Source organism: Otolemur garnettii, unplaced genomic scaffold (assembly GCF_000181295.1).
Source record: "Otolemur garnettii isolate 467f Iridium unplaced genomic scaffold, OtoGar3 scaffold00012, whole genome shotgun sequence".
Classification (NCBI taxonomy): domain Eukaryota; kingdom Metazoa; phylum Chordata; class Mammalia; order Primates; family Galagidae; genus Otolemur; species Otolemur garnettii.
Window position 1 is genome coordinate 9,380,399 of NW_003852407.1, and position 16,881 is coordinate 9,397,279.

Below are 16,881 nucleotides of genomic sequence, written 5' to 3' on the forward strand. Positions count from 1 at the left end.
GAAAGGTAAATGCACCAACCCACACCCTTCCAACAGTTGTCCAGTCTAGGAGGGGAATGTCCTGACCCCTACCTTCCTGACCTTTAAAATCCCAGTTTATCATTACCCACATGTGGATTTATTCCCTGTTGGAAATCTCACCCCACCTGAACCCAGGTGGAATAAAGCCATTTTAATTGCAAAAAAAAAAAGTTTTTCCAAATGCTCCTAGATAGCTACTCTATAAACACATTGCTTTTAGTCTGTTTACCTGAAATATACTAACTCCTGAGACTATCTGTAAAAAATATTAACTTGCATCTCAAAAACTTGCCAAAAGCTGTCAAATTGAGTCATATATTCATCTAGAAACTTCTTGTGTCATTGCAAAGCCAAGAAGTAAACAATCGCTAAAGTATAAAAGAGAAAGTCTTTTCTGTTGGATCAGTTCCATCCTTTGTATTTCTCAGCAGGGTTCAACCAGCGCATTGCACTTCCTTTTTTTTTGGCCAGGGGCTGGGTTTGAACCTTCCACCTCTGGCATATGGGGCCAGTGCCCTACTCCTTTGACCCACAGGTGCCCCCTTGCATGTGCTTGTTGAATGTAACTGAGTTTTCCCTGCCTTCACCATTTCCTGAAGTGTGTACACATTGCTAAGGAGAAACACAAGTGGACAGTAAAGTAGTAAACAGTAAAGTAGTAAAAATAAATATAATACAGGAACTATTGCAATAGGAGGAACTGGGCAAAATTTTGAATACAATAAGGACTAGTGGAGATTTATTTATAGGCCAGGAACAGGGGAGAAGGAAGGTGAAGGGGAACGGGATTCCATCTATTGGTAGAAAATTACCAAAAGCAGACATCAGAAGTGGGAAGAATTTTGCTAAACTGACTTAACAGGCAGGTCAGAGATCTCAGGGGTAGAGGACTATCTCTACATTGACTTAGCACCTTTCTTACTACAACTGGTCTATCCAGGCTCAGTCTAGATGCAAAGATGGGTCTCTCTAAAGTTGAGACCTGGCAGAGGAGAGGCATCAGTGGATCTTGCCTAACGTTTGTTCGCGGAGAGAGTCTGTCCATAAACATACTTGCAGGAGTGAGAATAAAGAAAAAGAACTATTATAGACTATTTTTCCCAAAGTTTGTTGTTTTACTTCAGAGTTCCTTTTGTCTTTTACTATTGGAAATTCACATAAGGGAACTCTCTACAATAGAAACATTCCAAAGGTTTTAACAAATTATAGTTTTGAATAAAATGTGAAAAAATTAAAATTATAGAAAAAAGTTAATGAATAAAGGCTATAAATAGATTAGGCATAATAAAATAACCAAGATAATTTTAACTGTGAAGTTAAACACACACAAAAAATCATTCAATCACATAGCTTGATGGCTAGTAAGAACCTCAGAGAATATCTTTTTACGTTTAAGATGAAAAACTTAAGTTCCAGAAATAAATAGATCCTTTGGTGAAAAGATATTTCCGCTCATTATTTACAATTTAACCAAAGCAAGGCAAGAGGGACCCTATAGCTAGTTATGTCAAGAACTTTTTTATGTTTACTCCAATTCAGTGTTTATTGAAATACACTTAAAATTTGAGCATGATTATTTCTGAAAAGTATCTGTCATTATTTGACATATTTTTCCCCTCTAGAACATTGTCATATTGTTATCATTTTGTGGATCGTGTGGAATTAAATTAGTCATTCATATAAATAAGTTACTTGTCAGAACCTATTAAAAGATTGGTGAATGACATTGGTGAATAACTTACTGATGAATTGGTGAATTGTTCCTAAATTAAATTATTTTTTTTTCTTTCAGCAATGACAATGCAGTTTATTAGTCATCAGTTCCCTGATTATCATGATCCTACTATAGGTGAGTAAAGTCACTTTTGGCTTTTAGCTCAAATAAAGATACTGTAAATATGTGGCTAATAAATATTGTCAACATTGATTGAAAGTAAAAAATATAATTTACACCATAACCCAGACTACACATGCATAAATACATAATAAGTAAACTGTCATAATGGAAGTTTCGAGAGACAGTATTTGTCCTCATTTCTTGCCGTGTACTCTGGTATTTTCTGTGTCATCTTCTTATGGTGAAAAATGGCTGGATTGCCTGAAGTCAATCTCCATATATACTAATAGATATTTGCTTGCATTAAAAAAAAGACAATAGTGTTCTGGATAATAAAACTGATGTGATCATTCAGTATTTGGTCGTGCTCATTTTTATCTGTCTCTAAGTTTTCTATTGCAGAATTAGTTAAACATATTAGAGGTGCATTTTGAAAGACATTTAGGTAGAATTTTATCCACCATCCTTATCTTGAAGATGAGGAAAACTGATACCCAAGTTGTCAAAATATTGTTAGAGTTAAAAATCTAGCCATGTTTAATTCTTCCTACCCAGTTTTCTTTCTACTGTAATATAGTACAGAAAGATTTGCACCAGGGAATAAGTTTTCTTCCTCATTCAAAGCACAGTTTGTCTTTAAATTTGCTTTATTCATTCAAAAAACTGAATTAACAAATTGGTTGAAAATTCTCAAGCAAAGTCCGCCATGGGGTTCTTTATCTAGGAACATATTGAAACATATTGGAATTGAAAACACATCAAGTGTTATCTCCCAGAGAAAGACGTATGGAGTTGCCAGACCCCACATGGCTGGCGGCTTGCCTGGCTGGCGAGCTCTTTTAACAACTCTATATCACTTACCCTGTTCATGCCCCAATCTGAATAGCTCTTGTCCTCCCTTCTCCCCTCAAAGGTAAGATTGTCTAGTTTGTATTCTACTCATCAGTCAATTCTAAGCTTCCATTTAATACATAACATGTTATCCTATATATAATACTCCTTGTTCCTTCCTATAAACCCCAAGAAAGATTGCTTGAATACTATTGCTTTAAAAAAGTACCTATTTTAAGAGGTCTGGTAATTCACTAAGACCACCTTATCAGTTGAAATGAACTGGTAGGATTTAAGTATACCCACCATGAGTTATAGAAGAGGAGAAATCTCCAGGCAAAAGCTGTGAATCTATTATCCTGCTGAAAAATTCAATCATGCATCATTTATGAAGTCACAAATTCACTCTGTTGTTTGGTACATTCTGTTATTCTTTAAGCTTTCTATGTGTTGGAGTCATAAAAACTGGCCTCTTGCTCACCAGCCACTCAAGTCTAATATCTTGAATAGGAGAAGAGATGTGAATAAATCATAAATGGCTCCTTCAAGAAGAAAAAGATGAGATGTATGTGATGATGACTCCTTTAGATATCCACAAGGCACATCCATCACTTGAGATTAAGCTAAATGGACATGCAGTCCTTACAGATAGCTGAAATCATACCTTTATCTGGCTATAAATAAAATAGTGTTAGAGGAAGGAGTTTGAAAATGGAAACTTGCAGTACTTTATTACTTTCAATTCGATTTTCTCATCGTTTCATTTCTTGACCTTCCTAATGGGAACATCGGTTAACAATTTTTCCACTGGTATCCTGCTTGAGAAAGGTGAAAGTCCCAAATAATTTACTTTTCTCCTGCTTCTGCTATATAACCGTAACTCAGTCTGTCTGACTTCATGACCCTCAGAAGGAAATTCATATTAGTAGAATTTGAAATTCATACAAATGAATCACAAGAACACACAAGAATAACACAAGAATAACACCTGTCAAGCATACTCATTTCACAATTTGGATAGGAAATAAATATTTTCCAATCCTTATCCAGATCTATATGTCATCCTATGGATCATACTGACTGAGCTTTTTATTTTTTGTCCATTTTAAAATTGTCATTATGAAAATGATTAAACATATAGAAACATAGAAAGGACAACATAATAAATCTACATGCCTTTCACCTAGATTTAATAATTACAAACATTTTGCTATATTTGCTTCATCAACTTTTCTTGCTTTAAGTATTTATTTTAAAAGGAGATTACAAATACATATTTTATTCTAAATACTTCTCTGAAAAGTAAGATTATTTTTTACATAAACATAATATTCTGACTGAGTGAAGTTTTTAAATAGCTTTTCTCTGAAAATTTTGAGGGATTTATATAGTGCAATTTTCTCCTATAAATTCAGCTTAGAATTATTCTTCTTTCAAATTTACATCAACTCTGACAACTTATGATCTCTTTATCACTGAAAAGAGCTAGGGATATTATTTAGTGCCCATGTTCTTTCCAAGAAGTAATTATTCTCATTTATATTCTCATTTACTGGTAACCATTTCAAAGTCAGAAACCAATGAGTTCAGGTTCCACAAATCCACAGGAAATACCTATGGAAGGGAAATTTAAATATATTGATTCTATTCTCCATGTGAAAAGACCTCATGCAAAAATTAAATTAGGTTCTTTATAAAGGTGCTGAATTTAGATAAATTCAGGTTTTAATTTAATCTTCAAATGAAGTATCTCTAAGCATTAGGGATTGTACTATATATAATTGGATTTTTCCATGGCAAAATCCATGAAAATAAAAAATAACATATTGACCACAAGCCTGATGTCCAACCTTTTATTCTCAATAAATAACTATGCCATAATTAATTAACAATAAATCATTAAAGATGACCATTGTATGATGCAATTCAATTGGCAAAAATTTAAATGCCTTCTTTTTGCAAAGCAATCTATCTGTCTTCCAGAACAACAACAAAAGATTTGAATAGCACGTTTTAAGCACTCAAGAGATTTTTCAATTTAAGAAGAAGAATTAAGACAAATACAGAAATACTTATAATGTCTTTGAAGCCAGTTGTTAAGGTAGGAAAGCAGCAAAGTGCTTCTTTGAAGGAGTTTTGAAAGGCCAGAGAGGTAGGTCCCTGCCTTTCTCCTAAGTTGAATTTACTGTGATCTAAGATCACATCTCCCTATATAATTTTGAAAGTGAAGAAACTCCTGCCATCTGTTCTAGAATTCAGAACTGCTCCTTTAAGGAAGCATTTCAGAGAAGTCCAGACTTTGTGAAGACTTTTTAGAAAATGATTTGGGACAGTTTGTTTTGCTAGGCCATATTTTAGTCTCATGGTAACACGCCTGAAATTAAAACTCTTATTGTAAATAATTTTGATTTAATGTAAATTGAAAGTCAAGTGTATGAATTTTATTCTGAAATAGAAGATATGAACCCTTTCCTTAAAGTCAAGAATATAAATATTAGGTTCTATTATGTGGGCTGAATGTTTCAACCCAAATAATTAAGTATATTTTCATATGTTGAGAATTGTTTCTGCTTGTGTTTTTCAGTCATCATGTGATAATAAACTGTACATATAGAAAACCAGATCACTTTTCTTGACAAATGAATACAGATGGAAAGAACAAGATACAGTTGAATTAATTTGCTCTGAGTAAAGTGGATTGGCACTAAATGGAAAATTCTGAAACCTAAAAGATTTATTTTATTTTAACTACAGAATACCTTACATTGACTAAGTGGTGTTAATAATCAGTGATTATCCCCCACTATCCTCAAAACAATATAAACATATGTATTGGGTATCATTTACATATGGGCTATAGAGAGAGAAAAATGTGCCTGTGTCCTGGAATCACTCCCAGGTAGGTGGTGTAGGTAAATTAGCAAACGGGACTATGAATAAAAAAGCCCAAGTCCTGAAGAAGGTGCCACTGGTATACCTCTCACTCCACCCAAAGGGGCAAGGAATGTGTTTTATCAAAAGACAAAATTACAGCGAATTTAGTTATAGATCTAATTAATTTTTTATTCACTATTCATGAGGTAGCCTCTATTTTGCAGAATAGAATGACAGCTCTTGCTGAGTAGTGACAGGACAGTGGACTTAGTAAGACCACAACAAGGAAACAGAACAAGGGAAAAAGAAATAAACTGGTTTCTTTTTTTCTTTTTTCTTTTTTTTAGAGACAGTCTCACTTTGTCGCCCTTGGTAGCGTGCTGTAGTGTCACAGCTCACAGCAACCTCCAGCTTTTGGACATAGGTGATTCTCTTGCCTTAGCCTCCCGAGTAGCTGGGACTATAGGCGCCACAATGCCTGGTTATTTTTTTGTTGCAGTTTGGCCTGGGCCAGGTTTGAACCCACCACCCTCAATATATGGAGCCAGCGCCTAACTCACTGAGCCACAGGTGCTGACCACGTAGCGTGTTTTGGAATCTTTCTTCTTCCTTAAAATTCTCTTTTGGTTTATTGGCATTTAGCATAAGTGACTTCATTTTGGTTCGGTTTGGCCTGCTGGTGCCTAGTGCGTAAGCTCAGTCCCAAGCAATGGTCTGTCATAATACAGTGTCACAGTGTAGAGCAGAGGACAGCTCAACTGATTTTTAAGGACACATAGGAATAAGGCAAGTGAAGAGGAAGGATTGCCAGAAAGCAAGGGTAGGCCTCTGGATAATACACCTCATCATGTGGTAGCAATGGGGCATTTTAGGAACCCAATGTCCTACGGGTGAAGAAGATGGCATGATATACAGGATGGCAAAAGAGACTTGAAGATGTTCAGGGGACCAGATCTTTAAACATCTTGTAGACTTGGGTAAGGATCTGGTTATCTACAGTCTCACAGGCTTCTTTGAGATAAAGATAAATATTACTGATAACTTAACTATTAGATAGTTCCAAGGAAGAAAGATCTAAAAGTGCCCCAACTTTAACCACTAACTGGTTTTCTCTCATAGGCCTTTACTTCCTCTAGGATTCTTCATCATAGTAAAATACCTTCATCCTTACTTACTGTAATCTTGTGGTAAGTGCCCCCATCTCCAATTTGGACTAGCTCTGCAAATTGATGTCCTCACAGAACCAAAAAGTACCTTTAAATAACATGGATTTGGCTACTTTCTTCTCTGTTTAACAGTCCCTAGTATTGTATTATTTTTTGGATGAAAAACAAAATTCTAAGCAAAAAGTGTAGACTCTCAAGGTCTCTCTGTCATTTATGTCCTCAGCTTCCACACTTGCCACCTGCCACTCCCTTTTGGGATTGAGCCATATCTGCCTTCCTTTAGATCCACAAATTAGCCCTCTCCTGCCTTAGGACATTTTCACAGGTATTTTTACGCAAATGCTTTTCACCTTCTTACTGGACATCTTTACATGCTTAATGCTGTACCGTACTGTTGACTTTAATTTTAAATAGTACCTCCTCAAGAGAGCCTCTGTTGACTACCCCAAAATCAGATAAGTCCTTACTGCATTTATTTTATAGAATCTTGAATATTTCTTTAATATTACTTACCTCTATGTAATTAAATAGTTGTGTGAATAATTATCTGTGTAATTAAAGTGTCATACAAGTAGGAACAACCAATGTATTATTACTCATGTATCTCTAGATCTATGGAGAATGTTGAGTATATAGAAGATTTATTTATGTTTTAGGCATTTTACAAAGTACAGGAGTCAGTGCATAAAAATAGATGAGAGTTCTTTCCTCGCTGAGATTCCTGGCTGGTTTTAGTTCTCTGTCTCTAAGAGCTCATCATCTCTTTATCTGGAGTCCAACAGTTCTTTCTTTCTCATTGCATTAAAATGACTTGAGAATATAATTAAAATTATATTCATACAGAACACAATTTAGCTGGAGGAAACTGGCCTTAAGGAGACATTGAATTGTTTCTTTGGGTTGCTTTCCCTTCAAAAATAAAAACAGCTTTAACAACCCAGGAATCAGTCATCACATTTGGATACCCCTTTCCGTATATTCATTTGGTTTTTGCAGTGCCCAGGCATTCATGAAACCAACCTGTTACCAGCTATACCCTCCTGCCCTATTTTCAAGGAACGTATCATTTTGCGATATGTTCACAGACTCAGCTGTGAACCCCTTTCCTATTTTAGTGTTTTAGACTTCCAATTTTACTTACCAGCTGTGAATATGGTATGATACACTCCTCTGAAAAATTTATATTATTGCTGAGCAATTGGTAAGGACTGTATGAAGAACTACAAAAAAAAAAAAATAAATAAATAAAATGCCAGGTATAGAGTTAAATCTTTGAATTATTTGAGAAGCTTGAAAAAACAAGGACTTCATATAAGTGGCAAAGTAAATCAATAATACTGACAGTTCATGCGCAGATAGCTTTATAACCACTGGCCACTAGACCAGGGTGGGACAAATGTACCACATTAATTATGCATTTCTCAGCATTGCTAGGAGTATAAAAAACTTCCTAAACTAAGGAAGTTAGAGAAATAATGTATGTGAATCACTCTAAAATGACCTGCCCAGTGTACTAATAGAGTCACTCCTTTGTGTCACTAGGAAATACCTGTTAAAATGTAAATGCTCAGGGGACAGTTAATGCCCAGAGCCATTAGGAATCATTTATATATTAGCATAGAGTAATGTATCCAATTATTCTAGGGAGCAAACCACAGAGCTGTGGGCTACAGAGCCACATTGAGAAGATAGTTGTGGGGTCTGCAGAAGGGAGGATGGAAAGGAAATTAGGCTTATAAACTTAACTTAAAGAAACATACTTATTAATGACTCTGGAATGTCTGAATAAGGTAGAATAGAAAGATAATTAGTAGGGAACAAAATAGTAGATGACATATTCAATTCTGCCTTCATGCTGGCTGCTGATTTTTTTCAGACTCATCCTCTAACATCCTCTTGTTAGCTGTGCACCTGCCCCTCTGGTCCTTCAGTTCCTTAAATATGCCACGCAATCTCTCCTCTGTCCTTGGCTTTTCCCAATGTGCTTTCCTGTACCCTGAATGTCATCCTTCTGCTCTTTGTATAACAAATTCTTTTTCATTGTTTAGGTCTCAGTTTGCATATAATTTCATTAGATAGGTCTTTGATCTTTTCACCTAAATAAGTGAACTGCTCAACTTACACACATACAAACCCATAAACTCACATACACACCGACCCACACACATACATGTACAGCATACAGATTCCTTCTGTCAGCATGTATCATATTTATCAGATTCTGAATTTTTTATTGTTCATTTTCCCATGTGAGATGTAGTTTTCATGATGGTAGCCAACTTGCCTTCTGTGTTCATGAAATTTGATGCAGGCTCTACCACAATGTAGGGCTTATTCAGAATGATCAAAACATTGGTTGAATAAAAGAATACATGAGTAACTCAACTTTGCTGTCCTTTTCCCCCACTCTAATCTAAATTAGATATCCATGATCACATAATTTTAGACCCGTTGGCCCTCTTGTTTGATGGAGTAAACTAAGTACCACCCAGACTAGAGCCAGACATTTGCTTTTATTTATTTATTTTTTGTCAAATAAAAAAGTACTATTGCTTTTGCACACACTAAGTTTAAAAATATAGATAAGTAAACAGAAAATGGCTTAGAAAGAGACACAGTTAAGAGCAGTGACTTCTAAAGAGGAAGACTGTGGGATAACAATGAGATGAAAAGGGGCTTTTGCTACACACACTCTTTTAGGGATCTGTATCCTTTTATTTTCTTTAAACAACAAACACTCTATTTTTGTATTTTGACCATACATTGGCTTTTTATGCAACTGCTTTGGGGGCCACAGAGCATGACTATGCACTCTGATCTTACTTTAAATGTTGTGTGCTTCAGATTGGAAAAAGAATCATCACAATGACTCGATACTAATTTAATTTTAAATGATCTTTTAATGATTCCTGGAAAACACTTTCAGGTCATAGATTACTTATTCTCTCACTCCCCTAAAACCAGCAACTTCATCTCATACCTTTACATTTTCACTGATTACCACCTCGGTTTCTACTTTACTTAGGAAATTGAAATGCCCATAAGATAAATTTGCAAAGACTCCCATTAGAAGATACTTCCAAAACTCCTACCTCTCCTGAGCCCATGGTGGGCATTCCCACTCATTAATGTAGATGACCTATCAATGTCACTCCACTGAAATCACTTTCATCAAGGTTGCTATGACTCTTTAGTACCTTTTCCAAAGCCAATTTTAATTATCTCCATTTTAAGTAACCATCAACATTTGATATGGTCTACCACTCATGGATTTTATCTACTTTTTTTTTATGTGTAAATATAATATAACATAATCTCTTGGTTTTCCACTAACCTCTACAATAGCTTCAGTCTGGCTCTTCCTCTTCCCTGAGTTATTAACATCTTCCTAAGATTCTGCAATAAGTATTATTGTCTCCATCCACCTTTCCTTCCTTGGTGACTGTATCCAGTGTCTGGCCTTGGATGTCAGGTATACATTACATCTTCAGAATTGCTCTCCTAAGTTCCATACATGTATATCTAACTTTCACTCAACTTTTCCATTTGTGTGCCTAATAGACATCCCTAAATTACCCTATCCGAAGCTGACTTCATGTTCTGTCCTCCAAAATAAAAATAAACATTCTTTGCCATTTACTACCTTCCTTATTTCTATGGTAATCCTATCCTTCTGGGTTCTCATGCCTAAAACCTTCTAACCTTCCTTGATTTCTCTTTCCCCACACAACATGCCAGCAGAAAAGTCTTCTGACTATACTCTCAAAACATATCCCAAATCTGTCTATTTATTATTACTTCTACTGCTACCATCTTGACATGAGCCAGAAGAATGTGCAGCCTGTATTACTGTCCTAGCTCCCTCAGTCTACCCTTCCCCACTCACTGGTTCATTTTCACTACAGCAGAGTGATCATCTACAGCTGGATTATGTCACTCTCTTCAAAGGCTCCAAAAGTTCCCCATTTTACTCAGAGTAAATGCTGATTAACAAAGGCCTCGAGATTTTCATACTATCATGCATTTGATTTATTTTTTAAAATTTGCATAAATTTACAAGATATGAGTGTACTTTTGTTACATAGCTATATTGTGCAGTAGTAAAGTCAGGGCTTTCAGTGTATCCAGCACTAGCTTTCTTGTTGCTTCTGGAATATGCAAGATAATTTCTTATCTTGGCATCTTTGCATTTCATCTTCCCTTTCCTGGAATTCTCTTCCTCCAGATGCTCACAGAACTAACCTCATTACCTTTCTTAGACATTTGCTTCAGAGTTCAAATGCCTCTTCTCCATAGATCTTACACTGACCACCTCTGGAGTTCCTGATGACACTCACCCTTTTCTATTTTTTTTTTTCTATAGCACATATTACCTTTATACTTAGAATATACTTGCATTTGTCTTCTTTAGTTAGAATATAAATCCTGTTTAAATCATTGAAGTCTCCCAAAAATCTAGGTCAGTGCCTGGTTCATAGCAGACAATCAATACATTGAATGAGTGAATAACTAAAGCTCTTACTGGCCCTTCAACCTTGAATAAATTAACATATAATGTTGACCTTTCTTCATCTATAAAATGAGGTGATGACATTATTTCCCAAGGTAGATAGGTGAAACAAAGCAGCTATAATTGCATTTCCCTTTGTTCAAGAGAAAAATTGAATATTGTGATTTTTCTAAGAGGAATCAATTGAAAAGAAGATGAAAATGGTTAAAAGGGAAACTGTCAGGGAAAGGCCACCTGGATTTTGTGCTCTTCTTTGAAGTCCCAGAGAATCGGTCCATGAAAGATGGCAAAGCAATAATAATGTCACCTTATTAATTTACATTGAGATACTACTGTCACTGCAATCAGAATTACTTAAAGTATTTATTATTATTATTGTTTGTGCTATAGCCAAACTATATAAAGGAGAACAAATTGTAATTAGAAATCTTGATCCAATTTACTGTGAGAAGTCTCTATCAAAAAACTTTATAGAAGGGACACATTATCTCCTGACAGCTGTCTTACATGGGAATATAAAAGGCGCTTGTTAGGTAATTCAGTCAGAGGAAGTTAAGGGAACAGAAATTTACCGATGTTAATATAAAGTGTTTGACATATCCTTCAAGACTGTGTTCGTCTTGCGCTGAAGACGAAGACTACAGCACTTCATTCTTGGTCCTCAAATAGACTGTGATGTAGATCAATCCCAGGAATAATTGAAAGACCAGTGTCTGTTTTCTCAGCATTCATGATGTATCAATCCCCTTTTGAGGAGGCAGTCATTGTTTGTGTTTGTAAGCAAATTTTCTTCTTGTTGAGATCTGCAAGTTAGGGAAATTCTAATTGTTTTGGATCACTTCACCTGTTAACTTTCTGATTCAAATCCATTCACCCATCAATAATTAATAAGCATCATGTATGTGGAGCCCTATTCCAGGAGCTGGGCAATAGCCAGAAATAGAATGAAATCCCTGCCCTGGAGGAGATTTTTGCACTTCAATGATGGAGACAGGTAATCCCAATTTGCCAAAGAATAGATAAAATCAGGAAAGTAATTTTGGAACATTAAAAAAAAAATCTGTTAATACATTATATATGTACATTTGTATTTGTTTATTTATGAGGGACATGCGATTTTTCTGTTACATCCATTGAATGTGTAATGATTATATCTGGTTATTTAGGAAATCCATGACCTCGAGTATTTAACATTTATATATGTTGGGAATATTTCAAGTCCTCTTTTTCTAGCTATTTTAAAGTACACATTATACCTATGGTCACCCTATTCTGCTATCAAATATTAGAATTTATTCCTTTCATCTAACTAGATATTTGTACCCATTAAACAATCTCTTTTCATCCTCTTCCTCCCCAGTACAAATTCCAAGTATGGAAACTATCATTCTATTCTCTACCTTCCTAAGTTCAACTTTTTTTAACATTTACATAAATGTATGATATTTGTCTTTCTATTCCTAGCCTCTTTCACTTAACATAATGACCTCCAGTTCTATCCGTGTTGCTACAAAAGACTGGATTTTACTCTTTGTTATGGTACTGCATTGTGTATATACACTATGCTTGCTTTACCCATTCATCTGTTGGTGGACACTTAGATTGATTCCGTATCTTTTCTACTGTGACATAAGTGGCATATAGTGTCTATGACATCTGTCTTAAAGTTGCTTGTTAGGTAATTTATCTTTCTAGGTAATTCAATAGTGCTGTAATAAACATAAAGGTATCTCTTTGATATATTAATTTCCTTTTCATTGGATAAACTCCTAGTAGTGTGATTTCTGGATCATATAATAATTCTATTTTTAGCTTATTGAGAAATCTTTATTTGTTTTTCCATAATGGCTATACTAATTTACATTTCTACCAATAAATTTACATTTATTATAATAGCCATTCTAACTAGAGAAGAAGATATCTCACTGAGTTTTATTTGATTTGCATTTTCCTTATGATTGGTGATTCCAAGGATTTTAAAATATACCTATTGTCCATTTGTATATCTTCTTTTGAGAGATGTCTTGTCAGCTCCTTTGTCCACTTTTTGATGGGATTATTACTTTTTTGGCTATTAAGTGGCATGCCTTGTATTTCTAAATGTTAGTTAGTCCATTATAGGATGGATAGTTTGCAAATATCTTCACCCATTCAGCAGGTTCTTTCTTTGTTGGTTTGTTCCTGCTGTTTACTCAGTGGATTATAATTAGTGGTGATTTAATAGGAAGTCAAATTACTTGTATCTATATTTTGAATTTTTAAGGTAGTTTATTTTTAAAGACATCTTTTAATATTACATGGGCCCTTAATGATAATTAGAGTAAGAAAAATGTATTCATACAACCATAACCTAGAAATAGCTGATTGCTGATGAAAGCAAATTGTGATATAAAAGCTATTTTGAGCACATCTGGAAACACCAAACAAAATGTATATTTACCCATCGCAATTCATGTAATGATTACTTTTTAATGTAAAGGGTAAAATACTCCACTTAGATGTACGTTTGTAACTATATCACATCTCAGTGGATTTTCAATTATTTAGTGTAATTTAAATCTATTTACTTAGTGTTGTATGTTTAGAAATTAATAAAACTAGGATCCAAATCCATATTTCTTTCATTCTAAAGTCAGAGCTTTTAACAACTGCATCCTAAGTTATGACTTCTTCAAAGGAAGTCTTTGTTATCAGCTGTCTGATAATGTTTAAAGCTTTTTTAATTTAACTAATGTAATTTTACTTAATATATTGGCATGGTTCCTGGTGAATAAAGGAGAGAATGTTTGACATTTCACGTCAAAGTTGTCCCTATAGATATGTATCTACTCAGCCTGAGATGAGGACATGGAGAAAAATATTTGGTAAGTCAGAGTAATGTAAATAATCAAACTGAATCAGTCAGTTGTCCATACTTTAAAATCTGTCTCTTTTTGTTTAAAGATAAATACTTCTCTTTAAATGGACTGTTCCCTGTACTCTGCCTTTTAGATCTGGTGTGCTAATAATTTATCTAGGGGAAGAATGAAACAAAATAAAACCTTTATTTTTAGTCTTACAGTATATCCTATAAAATTAAAACCTGCATGGTGAAAGGGGATTGGATCTAATATCAGAAGAAGAGAGGTGAAATCAGTTGTCATACTCTGAAAGTCGTTTCTTGTATTTTCTTGGACCATTATGGAATAAAAATTGAACTCAACAGCAATAGGAATCTTCAGACTCAAACAAAGTCTTAGAAACTAAATAACCTTATGTTGAATGACAGCTGCGTCAAAATTGAGATTAAGAAGGAAATCACTAAATTTCGAGAACAAGATGTTAATGAAGACACAAATTATCACAGGCAGTCCTAAGAGGGACATTTATAGTGTTGGAAGCTTCATCAAGAAAACAGAAAGAGAGGAAGTCAACGACTTAATGGGTCATCTCAAGCAACTGGAAAAGGAAGAACATTTCAACCCCAAACTCAACAGAGGAAAGGAAATAACCAAAATTAGAGCAGAATTAAATGAAGTTGGAAACAAAAGAATCTTTCAGAAGATCAATGAAACACAAAGTTGGTTTTTTCAAAAGATCAACAAAATTGATAAACCTTTGGCTAGCCTAATGAGAAACAGAGTCTTTGTTTTCTTATCTGCAAAATAGCACCAGCACCAGCCTTGTATTTCTTAAAAACAAAAAGAAAAGTATTTTGAAGTTAAAATTAGCTATAGCTATGTGGAAAATCAGTTTAAAAACTATCAAGCAGAACACTAATCTAAACAAATATGTTTATACATAGTAAATAGTTTAATCTTTTTCTCTTTCTGCTTTTATTATTCATGTGAAATGACAGGATTCAAATCTTCCAGACACATATTTTGACTATGAGGATCAGAGATATTTCACAAGTTATTTCAGATTAGAATCGTATATAAGAAGAGTTGATGTATCTCCATGCTTGCTTGGGTATTTAAACCTTTTATTTATTCATTCATTCATTCACTGTGTTTATATTTAGAAGCTGGATAGTAGCATTTACAAAATAGTATTTATTTTTATAATGTCTTTATATTGTTATGCCCCTGGGAATAGGGAAACCTTTAAACATACAAGGACACAGTAGATTCTGTAAGAAAGGCAGGGGCTAGAAGCCTCAGCTTCTGGGTGGTGTTTATATGTTAAGCTTCCTTCTGTAGTCGTGTTTGCACATGTTAGGCAGACCACAGTTTACTGAGTTTCTAGGGTAACCTGTATGTTAATTACAAAAGGTTCTCATCTTTTGTTTTGGTTTCTTCAACATCATTAGCTCCTGGTTCATTTAGGAGAATGAACTCAGGCAGGAGCTCAAGGGCTTTTGAAAACTCATCCTGCCATATCTGGTCGAGTATACTTAGGTTTTTTTTCAGGGTTTAATCTTAGACTCTCTTCTCTCCTGTGGCTCTCATTTTAGATACAATCAACCATCAACATGTTTTTAATTTTTAACTCTATGCCTATGACTCCCAAATTTATGTATCTATTATACTTGAAACCTATGTCAGATTTCTTTTTTGAATTTTAGCCATACACATCCAACTATCTCCTTGACATTTCTGTTTAGATGGCCTACACATATCTCAAATTTTGCTATCTTCAGATTAAATTTATCACTTGACACCTGTGAAAACCGCTCCTCTTGTGATGATCTCTGAGGCAGTGGATGACATTACTATCTGTTTAGTAGTTGAAGTTCCACAACTGGGCGTTATCCTTGGCCCTTTTCACTGACCTCTCATCGCTGCATCATTACTCACCTACTGATCCTGTCTCCTCAATGTCTTTCAGATATTTTTCCACTATTAAGACGGAAGTATTTCAGATTGCATGTGAAAACCCCACACTGTACCCCAGAAGTGCATTAATGTACATAGTTACCATTCAGTAAAAAAAAAAAAAAAAAAAGACTGTTTCAGTTCAATCATTTTTCAATTAGTACCTATTCATACTAAAACATATGTGCTCTGTTACCATTTCAGAAGCATGTTTCAGGCTATGTATCCATATCTATACTCTCTATAATCCTAAATTTTCCATGCTTTTAAAATATTTTCAATACTAAGCAAACAGCCTTAACCATTTTTTCCCACTGTGTAATGTGTAAAGAAATGTAATTGAAAAGTCTGTATTATTCTGTAGCTGGCTTCTCTACATTAAATGTCAAGTTTCTAAACCTCACCTATCTTATTGCACCTACCCATATAAATTTTCAATTTTTATCTATGATGTGACACTGTATAGATTATTAGACATTTTATTGACATCTCTTTATGCAGTTTAGATAATTTTAACATTTAATCAGTTAAGCTCTGTTTTTAGTGGTTTAGCCCATTCACAGCATTTTTAAAAATTATTTGTGTATTTAGACTCATGCCCGTAGTCTTATTTAGTGTGTTTTATTTACAATGTTTGTCTCTTTGCCTTCATTCCCATTCTATTTTACCTCTTTACTTTTAGGTATTGCTCCAAGTTTGCAATGCACGGAAAGCCTCTTTCCTAGACAATATTTATTTGTTAATATTATATTTAGAAAACCACTTATTTTTAATTATTTCTAAACATTTGGGACCGAAGCAAAGCGCTCCACCTGAAAAAGAAAATCTCAGAGTGATCGTCTGAGG

General features: G+C 34.5%; 1 protein-coding gene across 1 annotated transcript in view; it reads left to right on the forward strand.

Annotated features, from left to right (window-relative positions):
• The window catches only part of RIT2 (Ras like without CAAX 2), a 366,925-nt gene that overhangs the window by 84,492 nt on the left and 265,552 nt on the right, over positions 1-16,881 (forward strand). Inside the window, exon 2 of the mRNA XM_003784731.2 lies at positions 1,814-1,870. Coding sequence (XP_003784779.1) covers positions 1,814-1,870 — 57 coding nt within the window. The remainder of the gene's footprint in view (positions 1-1,813; positions 1,871-16,881) is intronic.